Source organism: Nothobranchius furzeri, chromosome 9 (assembly GCF_043380555.1).
Source record: "Nothobranchius furzeri strain GRZ-AD chromosome 9, NfurGRZ-RIMD1, whole genome shotgun sequence".
In the NCBI taxonomy this organism is placed as follows: domain Eukaryota; kingdom Metazoa; phylum Chordata; class Actinopteri; order Cyprinodontiformes; family Nothobranchiidae; genus Nothobranchius; species Nothobranchius furzeri.
Genome location: NC_091749.1, coordinates 62,488,123 through 62,514,622, shown reverse-complemented (window position 1 = coordinate 62,514,622; position 26,500 = coordinate 62,488,123). Strand labels below are relative to the sequence as shown.

At 41.0% G+C, this 26,500-nt stretch overlaps 1 protein-coding gene across 13 annotated transcripts in view; it reads left to right on the top strand.

The window, feature by feature from the left end:
- Positions 1–26,500, top strand: part of plekha7b (pleckstrin homology domain containing, family A member 7b) — a 176,497-nt gene that overhangs the window by 75,471 nt on the left and 74,526 nt on the right. The window contains exon 1 of one of the 13 annotated variants that reach the window (XM_070555021.1): positions 2,972–3,913. The exons of 10 other annotated variants lie outside the window; for them this stretch is intronic. In XM_070555021.1, coding sequence (XP_070411122.1) covers positions 3,786–3,913 — 128 coding nt within the window. In that variant the 5' untranslated portion in view covers positions 2,972–3,785. Of the gene's footprint in view, positions 1–2,971; positions 3,914–16,880; positions 17,722–26,500 lie in introns of those variants that run through there. 2 more of the 13 variants (XM_015953115.3, XM_070555023.1) reach the window with 2 other exon arrangements.

Genomic DNA, 26,500 nt, shown 5'->3' with positions numbered 1-26,500 from the left:
GGCGGGATCTACAGTTGTCTCCGCATATTATTGGATAACGAACAATGTGATGTCCTTACTACTACGGATGTCATTCAACGAGGCAGTCAGCCGTACTCGTCAAAATAGATGCAAATACATAATTTTTAAAAATAAACTTGAATTTAAGATCTTAACTCTTGTTTATAAGGCCCTCCAAGGCAGTGCCCCCTCTTACATTACTGCACTTTTGCACAAGTATGCTCCATCTCGGTCTCTTCGCTCAGCCGAGCAGGGACGCCTGGTGGTCCCCCGGTCGAAATATCGATCGAGGGGTTATCGTGCATTTTCTGTTTTGGCTCCAACTCTGTGGAATGAATTGCCATTGAGCATTAGGCAGGCACCGTCCCTTCAAGTCTTTAAGTCTCATCTAAAGACTCATTTTTATTTGATTGCTTTTCAGCGCTAGGGTTCATTGAATTGCCCTGACATTATGGTTTTTAATACTTCATCTTTTTGATCAGGATTCTTGATCTTATTTTGTCCACCATTTGTTTTTAATTGATTAGTCTCATTCCGTTATCTCTCCGTATTTGTAATATTGCTTGCTTGTTATTTTATGATTTGATGTTTTTATCTTGCTTTTATGCCCAGGTACTGGGATTGTTTTTATGATGATGCTGTTCAGCACCTTGGGCTTCTGATAACATTACGGAAGGTGCTTTACAAATAAAATTGATTGATTGATTGATTGATAATACCTCTATCTGCTCTTGACTCAAAAAAAAAGCCCAAGTCAATGTAGTCCAAAGTTGGTGCCCAAGTGGTTTCAAACGAGCTGTCACCATCTTTGTTTATTCGCTTAAGCCCAGTTTGTCTTTGCGTCAGCTCCATAAGGGAGAGACACACACGTACTTTTAGAGAAGTTTTGCTCTCGGACTTCGCCATCTGCTGGGGAATGTTGCAAAGTAATTCCCCGCCAAGACAGCAGAGGGTGCGGCGCTGTTCTGAGGTATCCTGTCATGTGTCCGGTCCAAGATAGTGAATTGACTATAGTATTGTTTTTGAACACGGACAGATTTGTCCCTCATTCTCCTTCACCTTTTCATGCGCTCGCTACTTTTAAACCCACGAGTAAAACACGATGAGTATCTTTTTACTCCTCCAGTCACGGGTGGATAAAATGTTCATATTTTTAGAGTTTTTCGCGAGGTATTCTTCAAGCTGCTCCATACCTGCCACTAGATATCTTCAGCTCTCTTTGTTTTTAAGGACACAATGGCGGTGTTGTTGACGAAAGCAGCGTCCTGACCAATCACAAGCTTGCGTTCTCCATCTCGTTTGACGGGTGTTTAGAAAAGTGAGTTAGACTCCGTCTGTCCTTGTGAGCCTGCTGGAGAGCCCTCGCAAAGATGGATATTGGCGTTACGTGTCTCCGCACCGACGCAGAAGCTTAAACCAGGCTTTAGTCACAGTAAAATACCGCCCACCAATAGAGTGCTGTGATTGGCCCGCCAAACCGATAGGGCGTTGTTATCAGTGTTGGGAGTATTGCTGTTTAAGTATAACGGCTTCTTTTTTAGGTAACGGAATAATCTAATGAATTACTTTTCCCACTGTTGCAACGCCGTTACCGTTGTTGGGGACGGAAGGTTGTGCGTTACTATGTGCTTGTCGAACGTTCAGCAACAGTGTGAGGCTTTCTGACTGCCACACTTCAGCTGCAGCCAGGGAGAGAGAGGTGTCGGTAACACACTCACAAACACGATGATGATTGGCCCGGTGGGCGGAGACCCTCAGTGTTCTCAATGTCTCTGCCTGCTGTAGACGCAGACAGAGCAGTGATGGGAATACCGCCGTTTAAAATAACTGCGTTAATAAAAAAAAATTTCTTCCTGTAACGAGCAAACTAATTAATTACCGTCTTCTTTTAACAAAACGATCGTTTCTGTTACTGATAAGGAAATGCGTGCGTTAAGCAGCGCGGTGTGTTGAAGCTGTCATCAGCTGATCAGGAGCTAAAGAGGTAGATGTTTTCATCCAAGCGCATCACGGCCCGTGAAGAACGAGGAAGACGTGATGAATATCTACGGCTGCAGACCCGCAGATTCACTGCTGCAGGTGGGAATCTGCGGGTCTGCAGCCGTGCCCTTCTTAGCGTGACAGCGGGACGTCCCGAAGGTCCGCTCACCTGTTCACCGCTCAGACGTCCTGATCTTCTGCCTTCCTAGATCATCCAGCGGTAACCTGTTCCTGATCATGTCTTTAGTCCCGCTGTAACACTGATGCATCAGTCTCAAACATCATGGAGCTCAGGTGTTAATAGAACTACCTGTGTGTGTTCACCACCCAGCTTCAGCTCTTCTGTGGTTGGGTCTGACCCACGTTAGTAACTGTAAGTCCTTCGTCAGGCTTGTGTCTCTCCTAGTGTCATTTTAAAGGATTTTATTTATTTATTTAACCGTTACTAGATTAGCAGCAACAGAAATGCTACTAAAAACACACAATTATGTGAAGCTGGAAAATTTAAAATGCTGTGCAACATTACATTCATTTCTGCAATTTAACTAGACTGAGAGACCATTTAAAGGCTCGGGAACCTTTACAGGTGTTTCTATTTGCAATTTTAAATGTTAGCTGATTGGGGTCTTTTTAAATATCACACAGTGACCTTTTAATAGTCTAGATAAGTGTAATGTTCCTGTTAGTAGTTCCTCCTGTTAAGTGCTTATTTATTTAAATTATTCAGGTTTATAAAAAACATTTGGACATACGTTTTATTATGTTCCAGTCATTAGTCATTTATATTTCACTACTGTAGTAATTCTTGCATGCTTTAATGAAAAAAGTAACTAAGTAGTTATTTTTCTTGGTAATTAGTTACTTTTATAATCTTGTAACTCAGTGAGTTTCTTTTTTGACAAAGTAATCAGTAACTATAACTAATTACCTTTTTAAAGTAACGTTCCCAACGCTGGTTGTTATTGGACTGCTACGAATGTCAGTGAATGGGGCAGTCCAATATACGTAGTCGAAGAGGATGCAAACCAAACTGATAGAGTGCTGTGATTGGCCCGGCACCAGATGGCCGGGGCTGTGAAAGTTCCATTGGAGCAAGACAAGGCCATCCTTTTGGCTGGCTTTCTACTCATAAAACCACTGATTCCGTTTGACAAATCCACCGTGATTGTGGAGTGTCACCGGTCCAACAAACATGATCACATAGTTCATCTCAGAACAACCAGGAAAAATGAGGTTGTGGTCCTTTAAGTTCAGGTGGATTATTATTATTATTCTTTTTTTTATTGATCGTTACATTTGTGTCATGTCTCAATCTGTTCCAGTCCATCATCTGCTCTTTTGTTTGTGAAGCTATTCAAACCCTCCCTCAAGGTCAGATTGGTGTATAAACGGTGCCGTGTTGTCAGCTTCCTGTCCAGAATGACCTATTATGAGGCTCGGAACACTTAAACAATAAATAATGCGCCTCACTGTCCAGGCCTTCAAAGGGAGCTGGAGGTTGAAGCGCTGAACTGAATCAAAACAATGAAAACAAAGAGAAGATTTAGTGTCTGGTAACAGTGGAAGGTTGTGTTGTAGAAAAGAAGGGAAGCTTTCCATCAGGCCTTGTTTGAATGTGCAATATTTAACCCAGGAACTTGCAATGAATGGACACATTAAGAGCTGCAGGCCCCAAGTTTGCTCTGTGTGACGGTATATGTGATGTGGACTGAGTCGTTCTCTGTCCAGATGCTCTGAGCAGGTTAGGAGTTCAGAGCTGGAGCAGGAGTCGGAGCAGAAAGAGTAGGGGCGATGCCCGAGCCGGGATGGGGACCTGCTGCTGCAGTTGTCTGCCCCGTGGGTTGGGGACAGAGCTGGCTGATCATGAAACAGAGGTGGATGCTAAGCTGCAGCCCAGCGATTTGGAGAAGGAGAAACCACAGACCGAGACAAGGTAACTTGTTTAAGGCTGTAAAATCCCAAAATTCCATTTAATATCGGCATAATACAGTAAATATGACCTAGTGCATAGAAATCCATGAAAAATTGACTAAAATATGTCATTTTTGTTTCCCACTCATTTTGATGTTTGAACTGAAACTCAGCATGTGAGTAATAATAGCAGTGTGCCTGGATGAAGCAAAGCGGTTCCTTTGATTGATTTAAGACGGTATTTCTTTCTGTCGCATTCTGTCTCAGCCCGATTGTGTTTAGAGCTGCTGCAGAAAAAAAACAATAACAGGTCCCACACGTCTCTCATCGGTCCAGATGGATGAGAGGAGGAGTGATGCATTTGTTGCCACAAAGTTGCAAGATAGAAAAATTGTATGTCGAGAGTTTATCAGAGACTTTTCTATGGAGGATATTTATGGTTTTGGAAAAATAGAAAGGAAGAAAGGAACGATGGAAGGAAGGAAGGAAGGAAGGAAAAAGAAAGGAAGAAAGAAAGAAAGAAAAACAATCTTTTATGTAGCGCCTCTCAAGATAAAAAACACAAGGCGCTTCACATCAACCAAAAAAACAAATCAAGTATAAAACAGATTTAAATAAATGATTAAAAATGTGTTTAGAATGAGAAAAAATAAAAAGTGTGATTAGAAAATAAATGATGTAAGGAAAGAGTTTCTTTCAAACTGTTGATCAAGCCACAAACCAGTCAGTAACCAGTCAAAACAGGTTCTCTTAAGAGTTTGTGTTTATCCATTAAAATAGATTTATACTCATTTTACAAACGTGTAAAGTCGTTCATTGATTTAAAAAAAAGGAAATTGTTTATTTGTAGGGTATATTTAATTTTTTTTCTTGCATCATTACTGGAGTCAGGAATAATGATTAGGGTGGGTGTGGCTTGTCAATTGCGTTTTACATACAAGCAATCTGTCTGTCTGTCTGTCCTAATACATTTATGTTCAGTATAGCCTTTTACTATTTAAAGTCTGGATTTCTTGTGTGAACTCAGTGTTGCAGTTTATTTAGAAACCGTATGGAAAGGGAATAGTTATAAACTTTTATTCCATTTCTATTAAGTGTTTAACTCATAGTTGAAATATAACAAGTATTAATGAACCTGTCAGGTTTTCAGGGTTAGTGCTCACCCTCCAACTTGCCACGTGACTCTCAAAAGTGCATTAGTAGATTATTTACACTATATTTTATTACTTTATAGGAATATTGATGCTGGTAGGAACATGATGTAGTAGGTGGTTGGCTGTTAGAGATGGTATGGTTCACTCCATAAGCCAAGTCTCTTCCATGTTTAAACAAAAATGTATCCATCTTTGCCCCTTTCAATAATTCTAAAATGAGCACAAATTCAGCATTCATTCATCAAGATGAAAATGAAAAGTCTGAAGTTAACTTAAAATTTCCACAAATCTTCAAAAGCTTTATTTTTGCATGATGTTTCGCACCAATCAAATTGTGTGTGCACTGACAAAATCCCAAATGTCCTGTTTTAAAAGCAACACATTGGTTATTTGATCATCTGAAAACAACAAAATCACATCCCCCATTACTTATTCAAAATAGGAAAAGGTGCCCCCCCCCAACTCTAGGAAGTCTCATGCTGTTTTAAAGAAATCTGCTGGAAAATCATGATGCATTATGTTAAACTGACTTCCTGGTCACTAGTTTTCTGGCTGTAACTGTGTGTTGTGGTTTATTTTGTATCATATACAAAAAATGACGACACAACAGGAAATGCTAGGACCGAAGCAATCTGTAGATACAAAATGCTCATAAAAATGAGTAAAACACATTGTTTATTTATCAGATAATTCCACACAAACACAAATAAACATGTAAATTCTACAAAACATTCTGCCAATAATTCCTAAACCTGGAAAAAAAAACTGTTCAATAAGCTTTTGTTCAGCAGCAAATTTGAAGCACAAGCTCTGAAAACGTTTCTTGTTTTCAATCACTTGAGGTTATCTTGCTTTAGTTATCGATGGATTATTGAAAGAGACAAATGAATACATTGGTCTGAAAAATACACGCAGCGCAGATCTGTCGGTCAGGCTAATTTCACTCTCTGCAGCGTTTATTGAACATATCGACCACACAGTTTGTTATTCCTTGGAAAGCCGTCCAATTTCATTTCCTTCAGTGCACAACTTATTATAAATACTTGATGCGTCTCTTCTTCATTCTGGCATTAAGTTCCACTGCGATGAGGTGTCAACTCTGCGCTTTGAACAGTAAATTGCAGTTTCAGATTTTCTTTTAAAGCGTTCGTGCCTTTTTAAAGCAGTGATCTCTGCAGCAGACGTGGATCAGTTAAACCTGCATAAAAAGTGATTTTAGTTTTAGCCACTAGATATTGCTGTTGAGTTTTTGGTTAAGGGTTTATAGTCATATGAATTTTTTTTGGACTGAAACATAAATATCTGGCTTCACCTATTTTAATGCACATTTTGCATGCTTTTCCTCCCTTCTCCACATGTCTGATTTTACATATCTGAATTCAAGTCATGATTTAGAGTTTAGTGTGACCTTTTCCACATGATGCAAACATTTGTTAATAAATGACCTCCTCCCATTTGCTGCAGCACTAATGTATTAGCTGAGTCAAATATTTTAATTCATGTTCTCTCAAGGAGATTTAATAAATTTACTCAGAAGTGATGCTGAATATGGGTGTGCAAACTGGATGGATTGACAGATATCATTCTGACTTCATAACTTGAATGTTGCTTATGGTTTTCCAGGGAAACAACCATAAATGTTGACAAGTGAGGTAGGAATGATGACTTGTTTGTCCACTGAATCAACCTCACCCTCATGCAGCCGTCTGCTATTATCTATGTGTCTGTCTGTGGATTATTGAACCACCTCTCTGCAGCTCGAGCCACCAGTCAGCTTTTCTCTCCATCCTTCACCCCTCTTTCCCTCCGGCTTACTGGATCTGATATAGTGACTCGAGGTGAGATGGAGGTCTCTGGTTGCAGTCATAGACCAAGGTCAGCTGTTTTCTGGACAACACACAGAGATGATGACTTCTCGTCATTTGTAGACAGACAGTGGTGAGGTGCTTTTGTTCTGTCGCCAGTCTCATGATGTGGATTGTTGATTTTTTTTACTTCTCCGACTGACTGTAGAGCTGTATTCCTTAAGGGCTAGCACTGAGAAAAAGGCTGAAACAGCAGATCTTATCCTCTCTGGCCTCTCCAGCACGGCCGTCCATATCGTTCACTTTTTCACACGTAAAACGAGCAGAAAGGAGCTCTAATGTCATCTTTCTGAGAAACGGACTGCCTTTTTTCAGGTTTCGTCACTAACTGGTGAGTAGAAACGCAAAACCAGATTCCAGAGTTATCAGAGATATACTGGAAACATGCATTTTCTGAGAGCTTTGGAATAAAGATTGATGAAACAGATTTTAGCAAATTCTGTGTCAGAATATACTTCACTGTTTTGTTTTTGTATTACTTTACTTTTTTTAACCTTGTGCAACTCTATACTAAATGATTAATCCAGTTTATAAATGGATACTTTTACTTGTTTCCAATTTAACATAATTGAAACTACAAATATGGCTTTACCCGGTAAGGTTATGCAAAGATGAGGACTTTAGATTTAAGCCAGCATATAAACAACCTTTATCTGAATTTAAAGTCTATTGAACTTTGTCTTTTTGTTGTGCTTTAATGCATAATGCAGAAGTGAAGGAGTAGGTAGAAATCTCAACAACAGCACAAATAAAAGACATTTAAAAAAACGCTGATGCAGCTGAAAGGTTTATTGGGGCGAAAAAGAACAATTTAAAATGTCTGATCATTTGGTGCATCTAGAAACAAAACACACTGCTGCAGTGAAATTCAATGAGCCTTCTAATGCTACACAGGGCTGTCAAGGTAAATACAATTTTTCCATTTTAGGTAAAAGAGCATGAATAAATGTTTAACGCGTAAGGACTGGAATGCAGTTAGGGCTATAAGCACAGTTGGAACAGCTAAATTTGACAGCAGGCGTGTGTTTATCCTGGATAGTAAATACTGTCTACATTAGCTTAATGTTTTCCAAAAGGGTGCCTACACCTTCACATCAGATATCAGACAGCGGCTCGGGAATGTGCTGCGCTGCCCGTGATTACGAAAAACCAGAGAAAGTTAAATTTGTGGCTACAAGAGCGATGTTTGGAACACGTGCCTTGGACTAACTCGTACTTCACACTGAAGGCCCCAGCAGGGCGGAGCAGTTCAGTGTCTCCCCTAGGAATTTTTCCCGCTTGGGGGGGGGGATTGGGGAGAAATTGTGACAAGTCTTTAAATAAAGTAACATTTTCCAGTGCAGATTGGAGACAACCCACAGAAGCACTGATTTGATCTCATTTCAGAGAAAAATAGAACAGGTTAGATGCACTTAATGAATAAAATTACTAACAAACTCAGGAATCTTTCTTTGCTTCACTGTTCTGGTGCTGAAAATATCACTAATGCGGATCAAAGGAGATACACAGATGAATGCACCTCTTATTTATTATTTGGAGACTACATTTCCTGCAGCTGGCAGAGGCAGAGATTTTTTCTATTGACACATGGAATTTACAGAATCATTTTAAATTTTAATAGGGGGAGACTGCAGGAGGGAGCGGTAAAATACAGGGGGTCCCCAGCAAAAACAAGAAATTTACGAGTCTGATGAAACCCGCTGGTTTTCCATCAGGCAGTCACAGGGCAGCTCCAACGACCTAGTGGCTGTGCTGGGTCAATGTTATCGAGCTCAGTCCGGCTCGGCCGTGATCGAGCCGAGGCGACGTCGTGCTCTGCTTAAGAAGAGGTGTTATTTTCCCGCTGCAGAAGAAGCGTCCAACGTGTTTTTACGCTTTCTCCGAGACATGTCATGTCGCTAAGTTGTTAGCGCCGCGCGCTAACACGTCAATAGTGCAGCGTAGCCTGCTGGAGGTTTTAAGGGTTCAGATGAAAACACCCGACCTCTCAGGCTGCTCACACATCGATCTTAAGTTGTCGCTGTTGCGCTCACGCCGTAATACAGTATTAGATGCGGTTAAAGTCAGACATAAAAAAAATAAATAAATTTTACATGAATAAGTGATGCTTAGCCTGGTGGGGGGAGGAGAACCCTGTCAAGATCGTCAACACTCGTTTATCTTAATGCTGCTGAAACATGTAAACCAAAAGGCATTATATCCACTGCTACCTTTCTAAGTTTAAACTCAGTAACTTATGCTGTAACTTCACCTTGCCCCGCCTGCTCCTTGCTGCCCGCCGGCTGTGATCACCAGCGACAACATAGTAGTTCCCGCTGCTTCTTCGGGAAACAGCGCAAAAAAAAAAAACTTGGGATCTTGTAGGCATGGCGGTGGGATTTCAGCCATGGCGGGCCGCCACAGCTACGCCTATGTAAGGGAAACCCTGCAGTTTGTCCGTCCACACCGGGAAAATCTCAGCCGTGGAACGGCTTCTCTGCATTCTCTGCATGTCTCACTGGACTTGCAAGATCACAAAATCTCTCAAGCCTTCAAAGGTCACGGATTGTTTATGTTATTCACCGTTAAAACAAAACGAAGGAAATCAAGTCTGATATCGCTGTCTGATGTCACATACAGTGGGTACGAAAAGTATTTAAACTCCCGTCAATTTTTCACTCTGTTATATTGCAGCAATTTGCTAAAATCAATGAAATTCTTTTTTCCCCTCATGAATGCACACACATGACTCCATATTGACAGAAAAACAGAATTTTAGAAAAAATCTGCAGAAAATTAAAAAATTCTATGTTTTTCTGTCAATATGAGGTGCTGTGTGTGCATTAATGAGGAAAAAAGAATGTAATTGATTTTAGCAAATAGCTGCAATATAAAAAGAGAATATTTGATGAGGGTCTGAATACTTTCTGCACCCACTATATGATATTGTTCCTCTCCACTGCCAGGATTAAAGCCATAGAAACACATGGTTGCATTTCTCAAACAATGGGAGTAAATAAGCCACTAGGTCACATGCATTGGCGTAATCTACATACCGTATTTTCTGGAGTATAAGTCGCACTTTTTTTCATAGTCTGGCTGGTCCTGCGACTTATACACCAACTTATGTAGGCTATACCGTGCTGCTGCCGGCCAGCTCCGACCTAGGAATGAGCTCCCCTGCCCCCCATCACCTCCTGGAGACTGCTGTGTGCTGCTGCCGGCCGGCTCCGGCCCACAAATGAGCTCCCCTGTCCCGCTGGGAGGGTTTCAAACACTGCCATAACCTGCTGCAGCCTGTGGCGGGGTGCTGCGGGCCGGCCCCGGCCCAGGAATGAGCTCCCCCCGCCCGCTGGGAGGGTTTGACACACCGCCATTCTATGCTGAAGACCGTGGCGCGCTGCTGCGCATACCACTGATGCAACAGCTGGTTGTTTATTTTGTGGTACTTGTCTTGCAATGTGAAATGCTTGGTCTCAGATTTTGTAAGAAAAATAATAAAATTTCAACCCAAAAGTCCAGTGCGACTTATACATGTTTTCTTCTTCATTATACATTTTTTGGCTGGTGCGGCTGATACTCCGGAGCGACTTATAGTCCGAAAAATACGGTAGATATAAAATAGTATCGTTGCAATAGTCTTTTATTTTGAAAATGAATGGAGGTTTGACACCGAAACCATGTGTGTCTTCTTGTCTAGCCCAATGTTAACTGCAGAAATTGACGTGTCCCAGAAGTGGCTCGCGGCAAAATAGAACCCGACCTTTAGCAGCACGGCGTTCCGCTTCTGAGACACGCTTGAAAGATTCTGCATCGCGGCTGGTGTGAGTCACCCCATAGACTATAATGGATTCTATTTGAAGCAGTGACGTTCCGCTGCTGCGCTGCTGATGCTTCCTTTGTGAAGTAGAGGTTAGAGACAGTGTCCCTGCATTCCACTGTTGCTGCCTTTCCCTGACTGTATTAGTCTAAAAAAAAAAGATAATATATACACTGATTAGAGACCCTAAAAATAATTGAACTGAATTATGCTTTTAACAAGCAGATAAATGATTAGAATAGAGCTCAATGATTAACATTATATATTACCAAACGCGTTGAGAATTGTCATTAAAACTATCGTAATACATGAATAACACGCTGTTTATGTTTCACTCGATATGGAAACTAAAACCCAGGCTTGGTGATGAGGGATTTAAGGCCCTGACTCAGTCTGCATTTAGGTAAACAAGATCCTGCTCCACTTGTTTCTAGAAAACACAACCAACATTATTACTATGTAGGTACTGATAGGCCTTGGAGGTTTTTGAGTTCATCGTCCCACCGTCGGACGCGACAAAGTTAGGAAAGTGACTAAAACACTACTGTATGTTAGTTTGGGTCAGTTTTTCATATCGTCCTCCCAGCTTTTGCAGTAGGCAGATTGTAACGATCTGTTTGAGCCAGGGGTGGATTTAGGACTGAAGAAGATCCGGGACTTAACACACACACGCACATATGCGCGCGCACACACACACGTGACACGCACTAGTCAACATCATATATATTTGTCTTGTACCACATAATTTTTAATCTGAAGCTACATATTAAGCATATTCAGGGCAGAGTATTGTTCCTGTTAGTGTTTAGTGTGAGATGATAGTAAATATTCCCTTTCTTTCTCCAACAACTTTACCTGATAAGCTAACTTTAGGCAAACCAGCAGCACAACAAATATTTTCAAATAAGACTCACAAACCTGAGTCAACACCAGTCTCATCAAAGCTGGGGTTCTGTCACGGTACTTTTGGTCTAAAAAACGTCCTTATGTCCATCTTCACTCATGCGTTTCAGGCAGAGAGTGTAGAAGAAGCCGGCTGCTGAAGGGCTTCTTCTTCAGTGGTGGAGGCTCAGGCAGGCTGTATACAAACTACTGCCAGCTGCTCCCTCTCTGTTGGACTTTGGTACTGCATGTTACTTCCGCGATTTAGATCCGGGGCTTTTCATAAAACATCCGGGGCTTCAGCCCAAGTAGCCGGGCCTAACGCCGTCCCTGGTTTGAGCCATGACAGCTGATTGTCCCACATTTACATCCGCTCTGAGAACCAGCTGCTGCTTGTGGCTCCTAAGGCCAGGTTGAAGTTGAGAGGGGACAGGGCGTTCTCCATTGCGGGTCCACAACTGTGGAACGCACTGCCCCTAACTATTAGGGACTCTCCATCAGTAGCAGTTTTTAAAATTAGGCTGAAAACCTACTTTTATGATCTGGCTTTTAATTCTGTGGGTTAGCAATTGTTAATGTTTTATATTTTGTAATTCTACTACTACTACTATTACATCATATTTAGTTCAGTTTGTAATAATTTTTTCTGAGTAAAGATAGTGAATGTAATCACAGCTATCGTCCTAGAGCCGCTGAACTATGAAAATGTCATGACTTTATAGCAAAAAAGGAAAGTAAAAATAAGAATAAAGAATAAACAAGAAAACATAAAATAGAAATACCTAAAAAATTCAAAGGAAAAAAATTCAAAAATGCTGAATATACACATAATTTAAGGAATAAAAAGAAAAAATAATTGAGACACAATAAGTAACGAATACCACTGATTTTCTATTTAAATTTTTTATTTAAAATTGTGTATAATTTGGTTATTCCAGATTCTGTGTCTGTTTCCAAATGAAAGTTTCAACAATACATATTGGAGATAAAGGAAAATGTTCACATTTGCAGTCAACTTTTCCGAGTTTTGACTGCGTTCCAATTTATTATTTGAGTGAATTTGAGTTTGACACCCCCTGCTTTAAGGAACCTTGAGAGTTTGATTTAAGCAATGTATGCATTCCAAAATACACAGTTTGTGTTTTTATTTACCGTAACCATCTTGTTGTTGATAAGAGACATGTTTACTGTATGTAGCCTTTTTGTTAATCGCACAAACCTTGTTACTGCATTCTGTGCCTGTTGATGTTTTCATGCAGTAGCTTTTCATGGTGCTGTTCTTCTATGCAAAGAAAGAAACTATAAACTAATGCACAATTTAAACGGTCGCTGGTGGCAGTTATGCCTGGAGATCTGTCTGAATGTTGTCATCATTACAGATCCGATGAAGCTCTTACAGTGCGAGGGCTGCTTCTCCTGTGGTACCTTGACAAGATGTGAAGGAGGGTGTTTTGCAGATGGATGGGGAAGAGCAGCAGGGGGCGAAACTCTGCCGAGGGCAGCAGCGGCTGGATGCTCTGACTGCATGGTGATATGTGTGTGGGTGCAGATGTTGTCAGTTTAATCTGAACTTCTGAAGACCTTAGCCCGTGCAGAAAACATGTTTCATCTTTGGTGTGACTTCGTATATTAGCTGATAGAAGAGATTTGTATCACAGCAGAGTCATCAGTCTCTTTAGCTGTTGGGTCATAGCCCGGTCTTCACTTCCATTTCTCACGTTGCCAGAATTTTTTTTTCTTCCGATTTGAATTTTTCCCTTTTCATCTTATCAGGATGCATCTGGCAGCATTTCCCTTATAAGCAGTTTACAGTGATCTTCTTGGGCAGTGTTGTTCTGTAGTGGAACGTGAATCAGAGAAATATGAGGAGCTAGCCTGGAAAGTCATCCTATAAAATAAAAAGATAGATCATATCTCTCCTGTCTTAGCTTCCCTACATTGGCTGCCTTTTAAATTCAGAATAGATTTTAAGATCCTCCATCTCACATATAAAGCTCTTAATGATCAAGCTCCATCACAAATCAGTGACCTGATTGTTCCATATGTTCCTAACTGAGCACTTCGCTCTCAGACTGCATGTTTATTGGTGGTTCCCAGGATATCTAAAAAATAGGATGGGAGGCAGATCTTTTAGCTATCAGGCTCCTCTCTTGTGGAACTAGTTCCCAGCATTAGTCCATGAGGCAGACACCTTGTCTACTTTGAAGACTAGACTTAAAATGTTTTTATTTGATAGGGCCTATGGTTAAAATCTGATGTTAATCCAGATCTGGACAAGTGAAGAAGAAGAAAAGAAGAAAATATCATTTCTATAGCGCCTCTCAAGATAAAAATCACGAGGCGCTTAGTGGGGGAGTAGAGGGAGGTGGAGTGTACAGTCGGTCAAAATGGCTCTCCCTTGCCCTGCCTCCAACATGCCTCCATCTAAAAGGCTAGGTTATCCAGAGTTATCTCTGTAGTTATGCTGCTATAGGCTTAGACTGCTGGAGGACACACTGACCACTTTTCACACTCTACTACTTTCTTCTACAATCTGCTCTTTAACTGTATTATTTCCTGGTATTTCAGCTGTTAACTTTATTTTTTCTTTAAGTGTTTTTCTCCCCAGAAGAAGCTACAATGATGTTCTGCTGAGCTGTGGTGGCCTCTTGGAGGGGGCCTTCGGCTTGAACACTGTTGCTAACCACTTAAACATTCTCCCTCTCCTGATAATAACATTTTACTTTCCTTGACATTGAATGTACTACTACTAGTTTACCCGTTTAATTATAGATTCACTAGGATAAATACAATAAATTTGATCTCTCACCAAAAAGGGTTGTCACGGTGTGAAAATTTAACCTCATGGTTATTGTGACCAAAATTACCACGGTTTTCGGTATTATCGCGGTATTTTTTTTAAACGTGCTACATTTTCACACAGTTAAATAAACCCTGTATGTCAGGAAATATTGTCCTCAGTTTGTGTCTAAACTTTGCCTAAAATGTGTTATTTTGTAATTATGTTGTTTATTTGTTTACATATTTCCCTTTTAGTCTTTAAAATACCAATATTTGCCCATAACTTCTTATTTTTTGTCTGTTTGATGTCATCATTTTAAAAATATTAGATCAGATGATACTCAGTACTCAAGTAGCCTTCTAATCAGATACTTTTTTACCCTTACTTGAGTAATAAACCCTATATCAGGAAAATATCGTCCTCGGTTTGTGTCCTTCCAGTGAGCTTTGCAGATGTGGGAAAACGTCATCAGGCAGTAATCATTGTTAAATTCATAATTATTCTCGGAGAGAGACCAACTCTTATCTGCCCCTGGGAGCCCCGTAATGCATAGCGTCATTTTAATATGGGGGTGTCCGCGACACGGTTTATATGCAGGTAGCGGCGCTGCGGCTGCTTTATATAGCAACTCGTTGCATTCTCCCTCAACTCAAATCCTTGGATCACGCATTTTAGCTAAAACGCTAACATTAGCTTGCCTTGCGTTGACTGTAGAGTTGTGGGTGATGGTCATGCAGATGTGTCATGAGATTTTAAGCGTTACTGCCTTTCACAGACACTTTTTCTGCACGTGCTGCAAACAGGATAGTCGTCTTCTATCAACTGTCCCTCGGCATTCTTCAAATATCCAAAAGATGCCCGTACTTCCGACTTTGTCTTCTTTGAGGGATAAAAAATCTCCTCCTGAGCGCTGCCGTCTCCTCCTTTGGCCATTATTTCAGCTTTAGCTTCAAGAAAGTTTTGGTTGTAAACAACAAAGTGCGTATGTGCCGCCGGCAACTTCAGCAGATGATACGGTGGCTGGTAAGGGTCACCGCGCCTACACCACAGCCACGGTAAACCCACTGAGATAAAATAGTTTTTTTAAAAACAAGACGGTTATTATTATTGTCAACTTTTTACCGGGGTTTACCGCTACACCGGTTACCGTGACAACCCTATCACCAAATAGAATATTTACTAAGAAATCACAATGTAACCATAGACACATTATTCGGTACATTTGTTGTGTGTGTGGATATGTGTGTGGGTGGGTGGGCTGGTGTTGGTGTGTGTGTGTGTGTCTGCTCTGTCTTCTCGATCCCCAGTGAGCCATGGCAGATGGCTGCTTATACTGAGCCAGGATCCTCTGGAGTTTTCTTCCTGTTAAAAGGGAGTTTTCCTCTCCACTGTCGCTAAATACTTGCTTAGTATGAGGATTGCTGTAAAGTCACTGACACAAGTCAGTCACTTGATGCAACCTGCTGGGTTCCTTATATAGGAAACTTTTTTCTGATTGGCTTATTGAACTGACCTGTATTGGAATGTTTATTATGTGCCTCTCATAAATAAAGCTGCCTTACATTATATCACTGTACATGATAAGATAATCAAGTTTATGGATTTCTGAAAAATCATACATCATTTGGGGAAAACTCCGGAAAGATACTTTAAGTAATGCATTAGTCTTAATTAATTGACATCTGATCATGTTTAAAACTAATGTATGAATGTTAAAAACATATTTCTTTATTTATTTTTTCATATTACTAAATAGATCTGCTCATTTTTATGGTAATTGGCATTGAATATAATACGACAAAAATAATCTCTTCTTGTCTCCTTTTGCGTATCTGGGTTGCCAGGTCCCACAGGCACTTCCACCATCTCCAAAACGTTCTCAGGCCAGCCTAGACCATCAGTTCCAATACTCAGTGTGTCTCGGTTCTCCGGGACAAACATGCCTGAAACATCTTCCCTGCGAGTGATTCTTGGGGCATCCTGACTAAATTCCCAAATCAGTTGCTCTCGAAGTGGACGAGTAGTGGCTATACGCAGATTTGTTCCCACATATAGGAGCTCCTCACCCTACATACGGGTCATTTACCATTACCAAAGCTCTTGACCGGTAAGGGTTGTAAATGTAGACTAACTGGCAAATCAAGCTCCTAGCTTAGTTTTGTCTTCGTCAGAAAATACTGCATCACTGCAGACAATGACCCATGTGTCGATCACCCGCTCCACCCAATCCTCGCTTGTGAAAATCTACCATTTTTTTTACAATGCCATCAGCTTTAGCGGTACTGATCCTCATCCCAGCTACATCACACTTGCCTGCAAAACTCCTTTGCGAGAGTTAAAGGTCGTGGTTCAATGAGGATAAGAGGACCACATCATTATAAATGTAGTTTTGGCCTTTTAATTTATTCATTTAATCACCACTAAAATAACTCGACCACTTACTGACATAAATGCCTCCTTACAATATGAACTTTGGATATTTTCAGCTTCATGTAATCAGATAAATAACTTTCAAGGTAATGTGAAGGACACAATGAGTAATCACATTAAATAATTTTGACATTGACAAAAAAACATTAGTTGTTGTTAGCCTCAAGGGCAACATGCCGATGATCACTTGTAAGTCGCTTTGGACAAAAGCGTCTGCTAAATAAATAAACATAAAAATTTTTTATAGTCAAGTAGCTCTAACAAAAAACATAAAAGCTCCTTTTTTCTTTCATTCTTTCTTTCCTTCCTTTACTTTCCTGCTGTATGGATTTCCTGCATGACTGCAGAGGGAATGGAGCAGGGAGAGTGTCCGGTTCAGGGAGGTGCACACACAGCAGAGCTCTGTTGTGGGATGCATTCATTAGACGACGAGAGGTGAACAACAGAAGAGCACAATTACAAGCACAGAAAGAGAGAGAGAGAGAGATTTGACTACAATTATGTCTGTTATGGCTCGTGATTGTGACGTGTCGTTTTAGAGCCCCTTGCATGATTCATGGATGTGGTTGAGTGGCCTTAATAATACCAATCACATGCGTAATGCGCTCTCAAAGACAGGGGGACAGTCTAGTGATTGCGTGTATTTTTAGCTCCTTCTAAGAAGCTCGACCAACACGGGAGAGGCGGGAAAGGGGATGTTTTGAATGAACTGACGCCACAGTGCTCGGCAGAGGACGTCAGCAGCAGCAGCACTACCAGCTGGGAGAATTAAACACACACACTCGCAGGCAGGCAGGCAGGCACCACAGAGACGAGCACAGCAAATAACAGACCTGCCGCAAGCATGCCGGGACAGCCAGGAAAACCAAGCTCACACACCCCTCACAAGAGGCGGCCGGTGTACGGGGCAGCTCACAGGTGTGTATTTCAGCCCCCTCTTCTTAACACACATGTTGTAATGGAGTGTTAGAAAGATGCTGTAGAGGTGTGTCCTGTTAAAGCTGCCCAGCAGCTGCAGGATACAATGTGCTCTGGACTGCATGCTGTTAAGTGGTCCAAAGAGTGTGTGTGTGTGTGTGCAGGAGGAAGAATGCGTGCTGTAATGTAATCAGGCATGCTTCTCTGGTGGTTGTTTCCTTTTCTTGTGTTGTCTTTGCTAATGTCTAGATGGCTTGTGGCGAGTTTATGCACCAAACAAGCAGTCCTTACAGGAATGAGAGGCGAGAGGCTCACTGCAGTGCCTCATGATCCCAGGACACTGATCTGTGGTGATGCAAGCAGAACTGGGATTTCTGGGGTTATAATGGCCGCTGTGGGATAAATCTGTAGGCTAACGAGACTGATGCAGAGATTCTATGCAGCACTCTGTACATCTGACTGATTCAGGGAGACACTTTACAGTGAACGCACTTCTTCATGTGGAACTGCATCTCATGCATTTTGGTTCTGCTGGTATCCAGGCCCAAACCCCCCACCCCAACAAACACACAGACACACACACACTCCCATAGCCACATCCTCTCCATATTGCAGCTTTTTACGTCTCACGTGCTGTTTGCACTGTTTCTAAAGTTTTCTCTTGTCAGCGATCTCTGCTTTACTTTAGCCTCAGTGGTTCACTTCTATAAACTCCAAACATGGAGGAGCTATGAGATTTATCAGTATTAATTATGGAATTCACATTGTTTAGTCCCAAATATATCAGGCTTTGATACCATTCTGTCAGGGTCTCTGTCATGAAGCGATAAGGTTACATTCCTGCATCGGTCTGCCCTCCTGGTGTTCTCTCCCGGCCTCCAGGGGCAAAGGGAGGCTGTAAACACCAGACCGCAAAATTTCACATGCGATCAGCAAATAACAAATGACAGGTTGGGCCAGCTCCGAATCAATATTGTTTTCACTGCAGGATGTATGGCTACAAGTCGTGTTCAGTGTGTTAGCCTCTTGTGAATTTTGTGCAATGGTCTCTGCTGGGCGGCGTTTTAGAAATGATCATTTAATGATCAGCTTCCCTTCAGATCGCTGATCCTCTGATTTAGTGTTTAGTCATTTTCCAGCCACTCCCAGTCGCACCCAGCCTGGATCATCCTTCCTGTTTCACTCCAGAGTTAAATTCAGCTGTGGAGCTTCATTTGCTCTACGCACGTGTGATATAAAGGTCATGCCTTTGACTCAGTGACTGAAACACGCCTCTAGAAGAATGATACTTAAAAACAAGGGCAGTGGACAAAATATTCATGAATACGGGGGAAGTGAAGTGACCTCTCCTTTAACCACCGATATGCTGCAGATTTCCAGCGAGGCTTGGTACTTCTAAGAATAGATATAATGATGATATCTATGATTAAAGGGAGTGCATTCACTGTGTGTTACTGCTGTAACCTTTCAAATTCCCCCGACTGTGATTTGGATCCACCTACGTGAGTGGGTTGAAAATTCCAGGGAAGGTGTGTTTCTGGTCAAATTTAGTTCCCGTGAGCTATTTGCACTTTCTAAAGCCTCCATCCCAGTCCTCCACTAATGCCTGACTTGATAAGCCCATTTTCTGCAAGCTTTCCCCACTTGCAAAGTACAGACAGCTAAAGTTAGCCTTTAAATTCAGTCAGCCACCTTTGGCCAAATGGGGAATCATTTATTTAATCAGTTGAATTTCCTTGTCCAGCTGACAACACGATTGTCGCCATGCTTTGAGATGTGGAAATATTGGGACTTTTTATGCAGAATGAAAATAATAGAATATAAAAACATCATTTTTATTGCTTTTAAAAAAGTTTGGAGCTTATTGGACTTTCAGTGCAGGATTTGTTTGTGTTTTGCAGGTTGCATAATAAAATAAAGCAGTGATGGTGTGACTTTTTTGGGGCCATGGGGACATTTGATTTTGTGCTGCAGAACATTAGAATGATAAAAGATCTATCTAAGCGCCTCGTGATTTTTTTTTTTTGAGAGGCGCTATAGAAATGATACTTTCTTCTTCTATTTAGACTTTTTTTTTCTTGAGCATCATTTTAATGCAGGGTCCCAGTGGGAGTGTGTTTAGTTGCTGCTTTTACTCTACATCTCTCATGAGCTCATGTTCTGTTCTAACTGTAGGAGAGAGTTCCCCTCCAAGCCAAATTTCAATGCCGCTAGCACAAATTACACCAAGATAAAAGGGAAAGTTTTGTAAAGCTAAGTGGGGAGGAATGTATTTTCTGCCTTAACAAGAGATCAGAGGTGTGACTGCTGTTTTTTTCTGTGCTGATGAAGTAATAAAAGCACACGGTACACATACGGTGCTACTGCAGGAAAATGCGCCGCGCTCCAAGCTTGAACACCTTCAGAGCCGAGATTCTCTGCAGCAAAACTGACCAGAATAATCATTTTTGTCACATGTAGTTTGTGTTGTTGCTTGTGTGGAATCACTTAACCTCTGTAGCAAACCTTAAAGACTGACTGATGTAATCAGGGAGCCAAACAATAAATACATCTGCATTTTAAAACGATAAATTGATTTGTTGTCATGTTGTTGACCGTAGCTCAGAAGCATTTGAAGAATGTGTGTGTGTGTGTGTGTGTGTGTGTGTGTGTGTGTGTGTGTGTGTGTGTGTGTGTGTGTGTGTGTCTCACAGAGGGTTTTAAGGCTGGGGGAGGGTAGTAAGTGATGGAATGACATAATACTGTCTTTGACACTATTGTGAAAGCGATTTACACACGTTTTACAACATGGGCATTAGCTGAATCCGATTACTGGTTATCTGCTCCTCTGTTTTTGAACAAAAGTTGCTGCAATGAATGATTTTTCATGCAGTGCGGTCATAAACAGGGATTAAAGATAATCCCTGACAATACAAGAAAGATGAGTCACTTTTTCTTTCCTGACTCCACAAATAGCACACACGAGGGCTCAGTTTGGATGGGTCTTTTCCATTTGTGTTACAATATTTCATTATGCAAGCATGCTATTAATATTATACTCAGAATAAAGGAACATGAGCATGGCTCAACCCTAATTTGTTGCAGTTAAAGGTTTTTCAAATCGTTTACAAATATGCAAAAGTTATAGCAGCAAAAGATGAAGTCATCTCATGTGGCATGATGTCTCGATCACGTAATGACGTTTAAGTCATCTTGGGAATGTTAGAATTTTTTTTTATGTTTGTGGGATTATGGGTTTTAGAGATCAGAGGGATAATCTGAGCGTGAACATATGCAATTTGTGTCCCTGTGTGCTTGGGGGAATATGTACTCAGTAAGTAAGGTTGTGTTAGTTTGTCTGCATCAGTCGGGTTGGTGGGACTGATCACAGCCTTGTCATTTGGTGCAGTGGTAGCTGTAGTTCCACATGGATCAACTGCTCGGTGCCTGCTGGTAGGTCGTCTTTGTGCTGCACACGTGTTCTGCAGATCTCTGTGTAACGAGATTCATTGACATTGATTTGTATTTGAATGGTGCACATGTGTACTCAGTGAATGATGCTGATGGATGAGTCCAGTGACTGATTTAGCGTCACAACCTCCTGAAAACCCCTGACTTGGTCTCATACAGTTTAAAATGAAACTACACCTTTGTCAGTATTTGTTTTGTTCTAAATGTAATTTATTTGTTTGGGACAAAGTAATAATAGACCACCATTAGAGCTTAATATGGGATTCACATCCAGCTGCAGTAACAAACAATGGTGACTTGTTATCAGTTTATTATACCAGCAAAGGTAAGAGGCTAATGTCTGCATGGTGGCGCAGTTGTTAGCACTGTTGTCTCGCAGCACGAAGGTTGCAGGTTCGAAACTCGGCTGCGGCCTTTCTGCGTGGAGTTGCGTGTTCTCCCCATGCATGCGTGGGTTTCCTCCGGGTACTCCGGTTTCCCCCACAGATCACAACATGCCCTATAGGTTATAAATTGTAAGTCACTTTGGATAAAAGCGTCTGCCAAATAAATAAACATAATATTCAAGGCACAACGTTCTTTGACTAATAGTCCCCTGATTGTTTGTCATGCCGATGTTACGGCTAAGAACATCTTGTGTTGAGAAATGATAGAAAATAGCAATTTTGGTTCATTCTTTAAAAGAAGTTATGAATTATCTCATGCAATTTGGCAAAGTGTTGCACGATCTTTTAGCATTGAAAGTTTGAGTTCATGACTGTCAGCCTCTACCAGCGAAGATGAGTTGTAGACATTTCTGTGGTTGTTGTGTTTATTTATTTAGAGATGCTAACTTCATTTAAATTAACTTGAAAAGGTAAACAATTGTAGATGCGTCTAATGAAGACCTGCTCACGAGTTTCAGAAAGATCCGTGCAGTGGTTCAGGTCAGACTTTTGTCTGTGGGGAAGATGTGACGCATCATTTTGTACAAATATTAATGGAAAAATCCTGTGAAATACTAGCCTGGCCTGCCAGACTCCTCCTATGTTTAAATCTGCACAGAGAAAGGGTTTGGGAACTCTCCTATTCAAGTAACCCCACCCCCTGAGAATTCTAACCGAGCCAATCAGCGCTGAGTGGCGTACGTCACACACCGTAATGCAGTTTCTCATAAACGTGGCAACTGAAGCGGAGTTCGCTGCGGCTCTTTCCTCTGTTCTAAATGACTTGAACACATCTTTAAAACAAGTAGAAGCGCTAAAAGCCTTTCTTCTAAAGAAAGATGTCTGCTGTCGCCAGGCGCCATTTTTGACTACAGCTAAAAACCTACAGCATCGCGGACGTCACACACAGCGACGCTCAGTTTCTCATAAACAACAAAGAGCGGCGGAGTCCGCTGCGGCTCTTTCCTCTGTTCTAAATGACTTGGACACGTCTTTAAAACAACAACAAGTAGAAGCGCTAAAAGCCTTTCTTCTAATAAAAAAGATGTTTGTGCCATTGCCAGATGGCATTTTTGACTACAGCTAAAAAAAACTACAGCGTTGCACAGTACAGTCATCATATCCGTCTTTTTTCTGATTGGTTATTTTTGAGCTGGCTAGTCCCACCCCTCATGTTCCTCTCTGCCTGTAAGTTACCAGACTCTTTCTCTGTGCAGAATTAAACAGAGGACGAGTCTGGCAGGCCAGGCTAGTGAAATGCAAGAGTCCTATTCCAATAATTTTCTGCTTTTGTCTATGGAACCACTTAGGTAAATTTATTGTTATAAACATGCATATTAGTGCATATAAACATAGATGAGTGTTGCGATTGGAGTGGGGAGGAAAATGGGTGACCTTTCTTCCATCAGAGCCTTTTGAAGGGATTTGAGAGGGACTGTGTCAAAATTCAGTGATTAGAACATTTAAAAAAAGCCAAAAAGGACATTGCTTAACAGTGTTATCTTGTGGTATATTCTGTACAATGAGGTTTTTTTGTTTGTGATGCACCGATATGAAAATTTGGGCCGATACCGATATTAAGATCACTGTTATGGCCGATAACCGATGTTTGCAGATACCGATATACTGATATTAATGCTTCTAAAATCAGCTGATTTTGTGTAGAATGAAAATTACTAAAGCTGACTTTACGTTATTATGTACACACAGCACACACAAGTACGCTTCTGAGGTGATTTCATTCACTGTTCACATGACTAAACAAATACACATCACCCCCCTCACCCTCTGAAACAGGCCAACAAATGGAGACGAGATGGATAAAATATCGGTTGTTAATATCGGCCCGGTTTTATTTATCGGACCGATACCGATATGTTATAAAATGACTAACATCGGCCGATACCAATATTAATGCAGATATATCGTCCATCCCAAATTTTTTTTACTTTGAATAATACATTTTGTGATTGTTAACATGTTGATGTGTTAGTGGGGAGCATCAATTAGGTTGTAGATAACAGAACAAATCAACAGAGTATCATGTAAGTTTAGTTTCCCCTCTCAAGCAACATGTTTCCTGTCCTCAGGTTTTTAGAATAAGAAAGATTCAAACACATTGTTGTTTTCAGCCCCACATTGAAAAGCTCCGTCTGTGTTTGGCTCTCCTCTTTTACGATATTTGAGTGACAGATTATTTTTCTGAAATTTTGACAATAGACAGTAAATTCTGGTGTTGAGAGAAAATCTGAACTTGGCACCAAAAAGCGAGGAAAGCAATGTTTGGTAGGTTATGTCTTTGTTACAGCAGTGCCGTGTGACAATACATTTTCTATTATCAGAAACATTACCATGAGGTATAACTTGTAATGGTTGTGCGTGTTTGTGCACATTGTTGGTACCAAATCGCTATTCTTCACCATGACACACACCTGGCTGCACCAGAAGCCCAAAACAAGAGGCAATTCTAGCAGAAGAACATTTATGTGAAGTTCACTTTCATATTAATATTTGTTGTATTTATCACTAGAGTGTGTTGAGTTTTACTTATTTAAGTGTTTGTGGTTGATTTCAGGATTTTCTTCCTAAAATTACAGAGAATAATCCACTGCAAAAAGGCAGGAAACAAATTTAGCTTAGGTTGTAAGATTACCACATAAAATTAGATTAAATGAATTCTAATGCTGCGTTAACATTTGCTCTGAGGCTTCGCTGTTAGCTCAGTGTGTTTACAGAGATGGATTTAGTGAGGATCTCCTTCATCAGCATCGGCTGCCTTCTGCCTGACCTATAGGATCACTTACTTTGACCCCAACTTTCTCTTCTTTTGCCATACAGCTTGTTAGTCATACACCTCCAGATTCTTTCCTGCACATTGAAAAGCTCTTTGTACAACATAAAGTCCAGACACAGAGCTAATAAACGCCAATTGAGGAATTTTACAGTATAATGATGTTGTTGATGTTCCTATAGATTATACAGTAGCTTTGGAATTGCTTATTGATCGATCCTGAACAAATAAAGAAACACTCCAACATTCTTTTAACCCTCCCACTGCACTAATGGGTGTGACCCCGTGAGGAAAGTGAGCAGGGTTGATGGTTTATCCCTTAAGGTCCACGTGGCAGGGGTGAGGAGTGAGCACCACATTCTCATCTTTGGACCAGAAATCCAGAAAAGGAAATTGCTTAGTCAATCACCTGACCTAAATGGCATTACATTAGTCTCCGAGAACAAAGTAAGGAACCTTGGTGTTATCTTTGACCAGGACATGTCTCCCAGGTTAAACAGGTTTGTAGGATTTCCTTTTTCCACCTTTGGAATATTGCTAAGATTAGAAGCATCCTTTCCAGGAGTGATGCTGAAAAACTAGTTCATGCATTTATTACATCAAGACTGGATTACTTAATTCATTACTCTCAGGAAGTCCACAGAATGTAGTTAAAAGTCTTCAGCTTGTCCAAAATGCTGCAGCTAGAGTTCTGATGAGAATTAAAAAGAGCGATCATATCTCTCCTGTCTTAGCTTCCCTACATTGGCTACCTGTTAAATTCAGAATAGATTTTAAGATCCTTCTTCTCACATATAAAGCTCTTAATAATCAAGCTCCATCATGCATCAGTGATCTGATTGTTCCATACGTTCCTAACCGAGCGCTTCGCTCTCAGACTGCAGGTTTACTGGTGGTTCCCAGAATATCTAAAATTAGGACGGGAGGCAGATCTTTTAGTTATCAGGCTCCTCTCATGTGGAACCAGCTCCCAGCCTTAGTCCGTGAGGCAGACACCTTGTCTACTTTTAAGAATAGGCTTAAAACATTTTTATTTGATAGGGCCTATGGTTAAAATCTGATGTTAGCCTAAATCTGGACAAGTGGGGGAGTACAGGGAGGTGGAGTGTACAGTCGGTAAAGACAGCTCTCCCTTGCCCTGCCTCCAACATGCCTACATCTAAATAGGATAGATTATCCATAGTTATCTTTGTAGTTATGCTGCTATAGGCTTAGACTGCTGGAGGACTGCTGTATTATTTTCTGCAACTTCAGCTATTAACTTTATTTTCTCTCTAAGTGTTTTTCTCCCCAGAAGAAGCTACAACGATGTTCTGCTGAGCTGTGGTGGCCTCATGGAGGGGACCATCGACTAGCACACTGCTGCTAACCACTTAAACTTTCTCCCCCTCCTGATAATAACTTTTTGCTTTCCTTGACGTTGGATGTGCTACTACTAGTTTATCCGTTTAATTATAGATCCACTAGGATAAATACAATAAAGTGTATCTCTCACCAAATAGAATAGTTACTAAGACATCACAATATAACTGTAGACACATTACTTTGTCTGTGTGTGTGCATGCGTGTGTGTGTGTGTGTGTGTGTGTGTGTGTGTGTGTGTGTGTGTGTGTGTGCGTGTGTATGTGTGTGTATGTATGTGTGTGTGCGTGTGTGTGTGTGTGTGCACGCGCGCTCTGTCTTCTCGATCCCCAGTGAGTCATGGTGGATGGCTGCTTATACTGAGCCAGGATTCTCTGGAGGTTTCTTCCTGTTAAAAGGGAGTTTTCCTCTCCACTGTCGCTTTATGCTTGCTTAGTATGAGGATTGCTGTATAGTCACTGACACTAGTCAGTGGCTTGATGCAATTTGCTGGGTTCCTTATATAGGAAACATTATTTCTGATTGGCTTAATGAACTGACCTGATTTGGAATGTTTATTATGTGAAGTGCCTTGAGATGACTCTTGTCGTGATTTGGCGCTATATAAATAAACTTGAATTGAATTGAATTGAATTGAACGCGACACCCAGAATTTGATAGCAAACAAGCAGAAATGTTACACACTGTGCCTTTTAAATGCTTCAAAACAATATTGTAAAGTGAATAATTTTTATGTACTTTTATTTTGTAC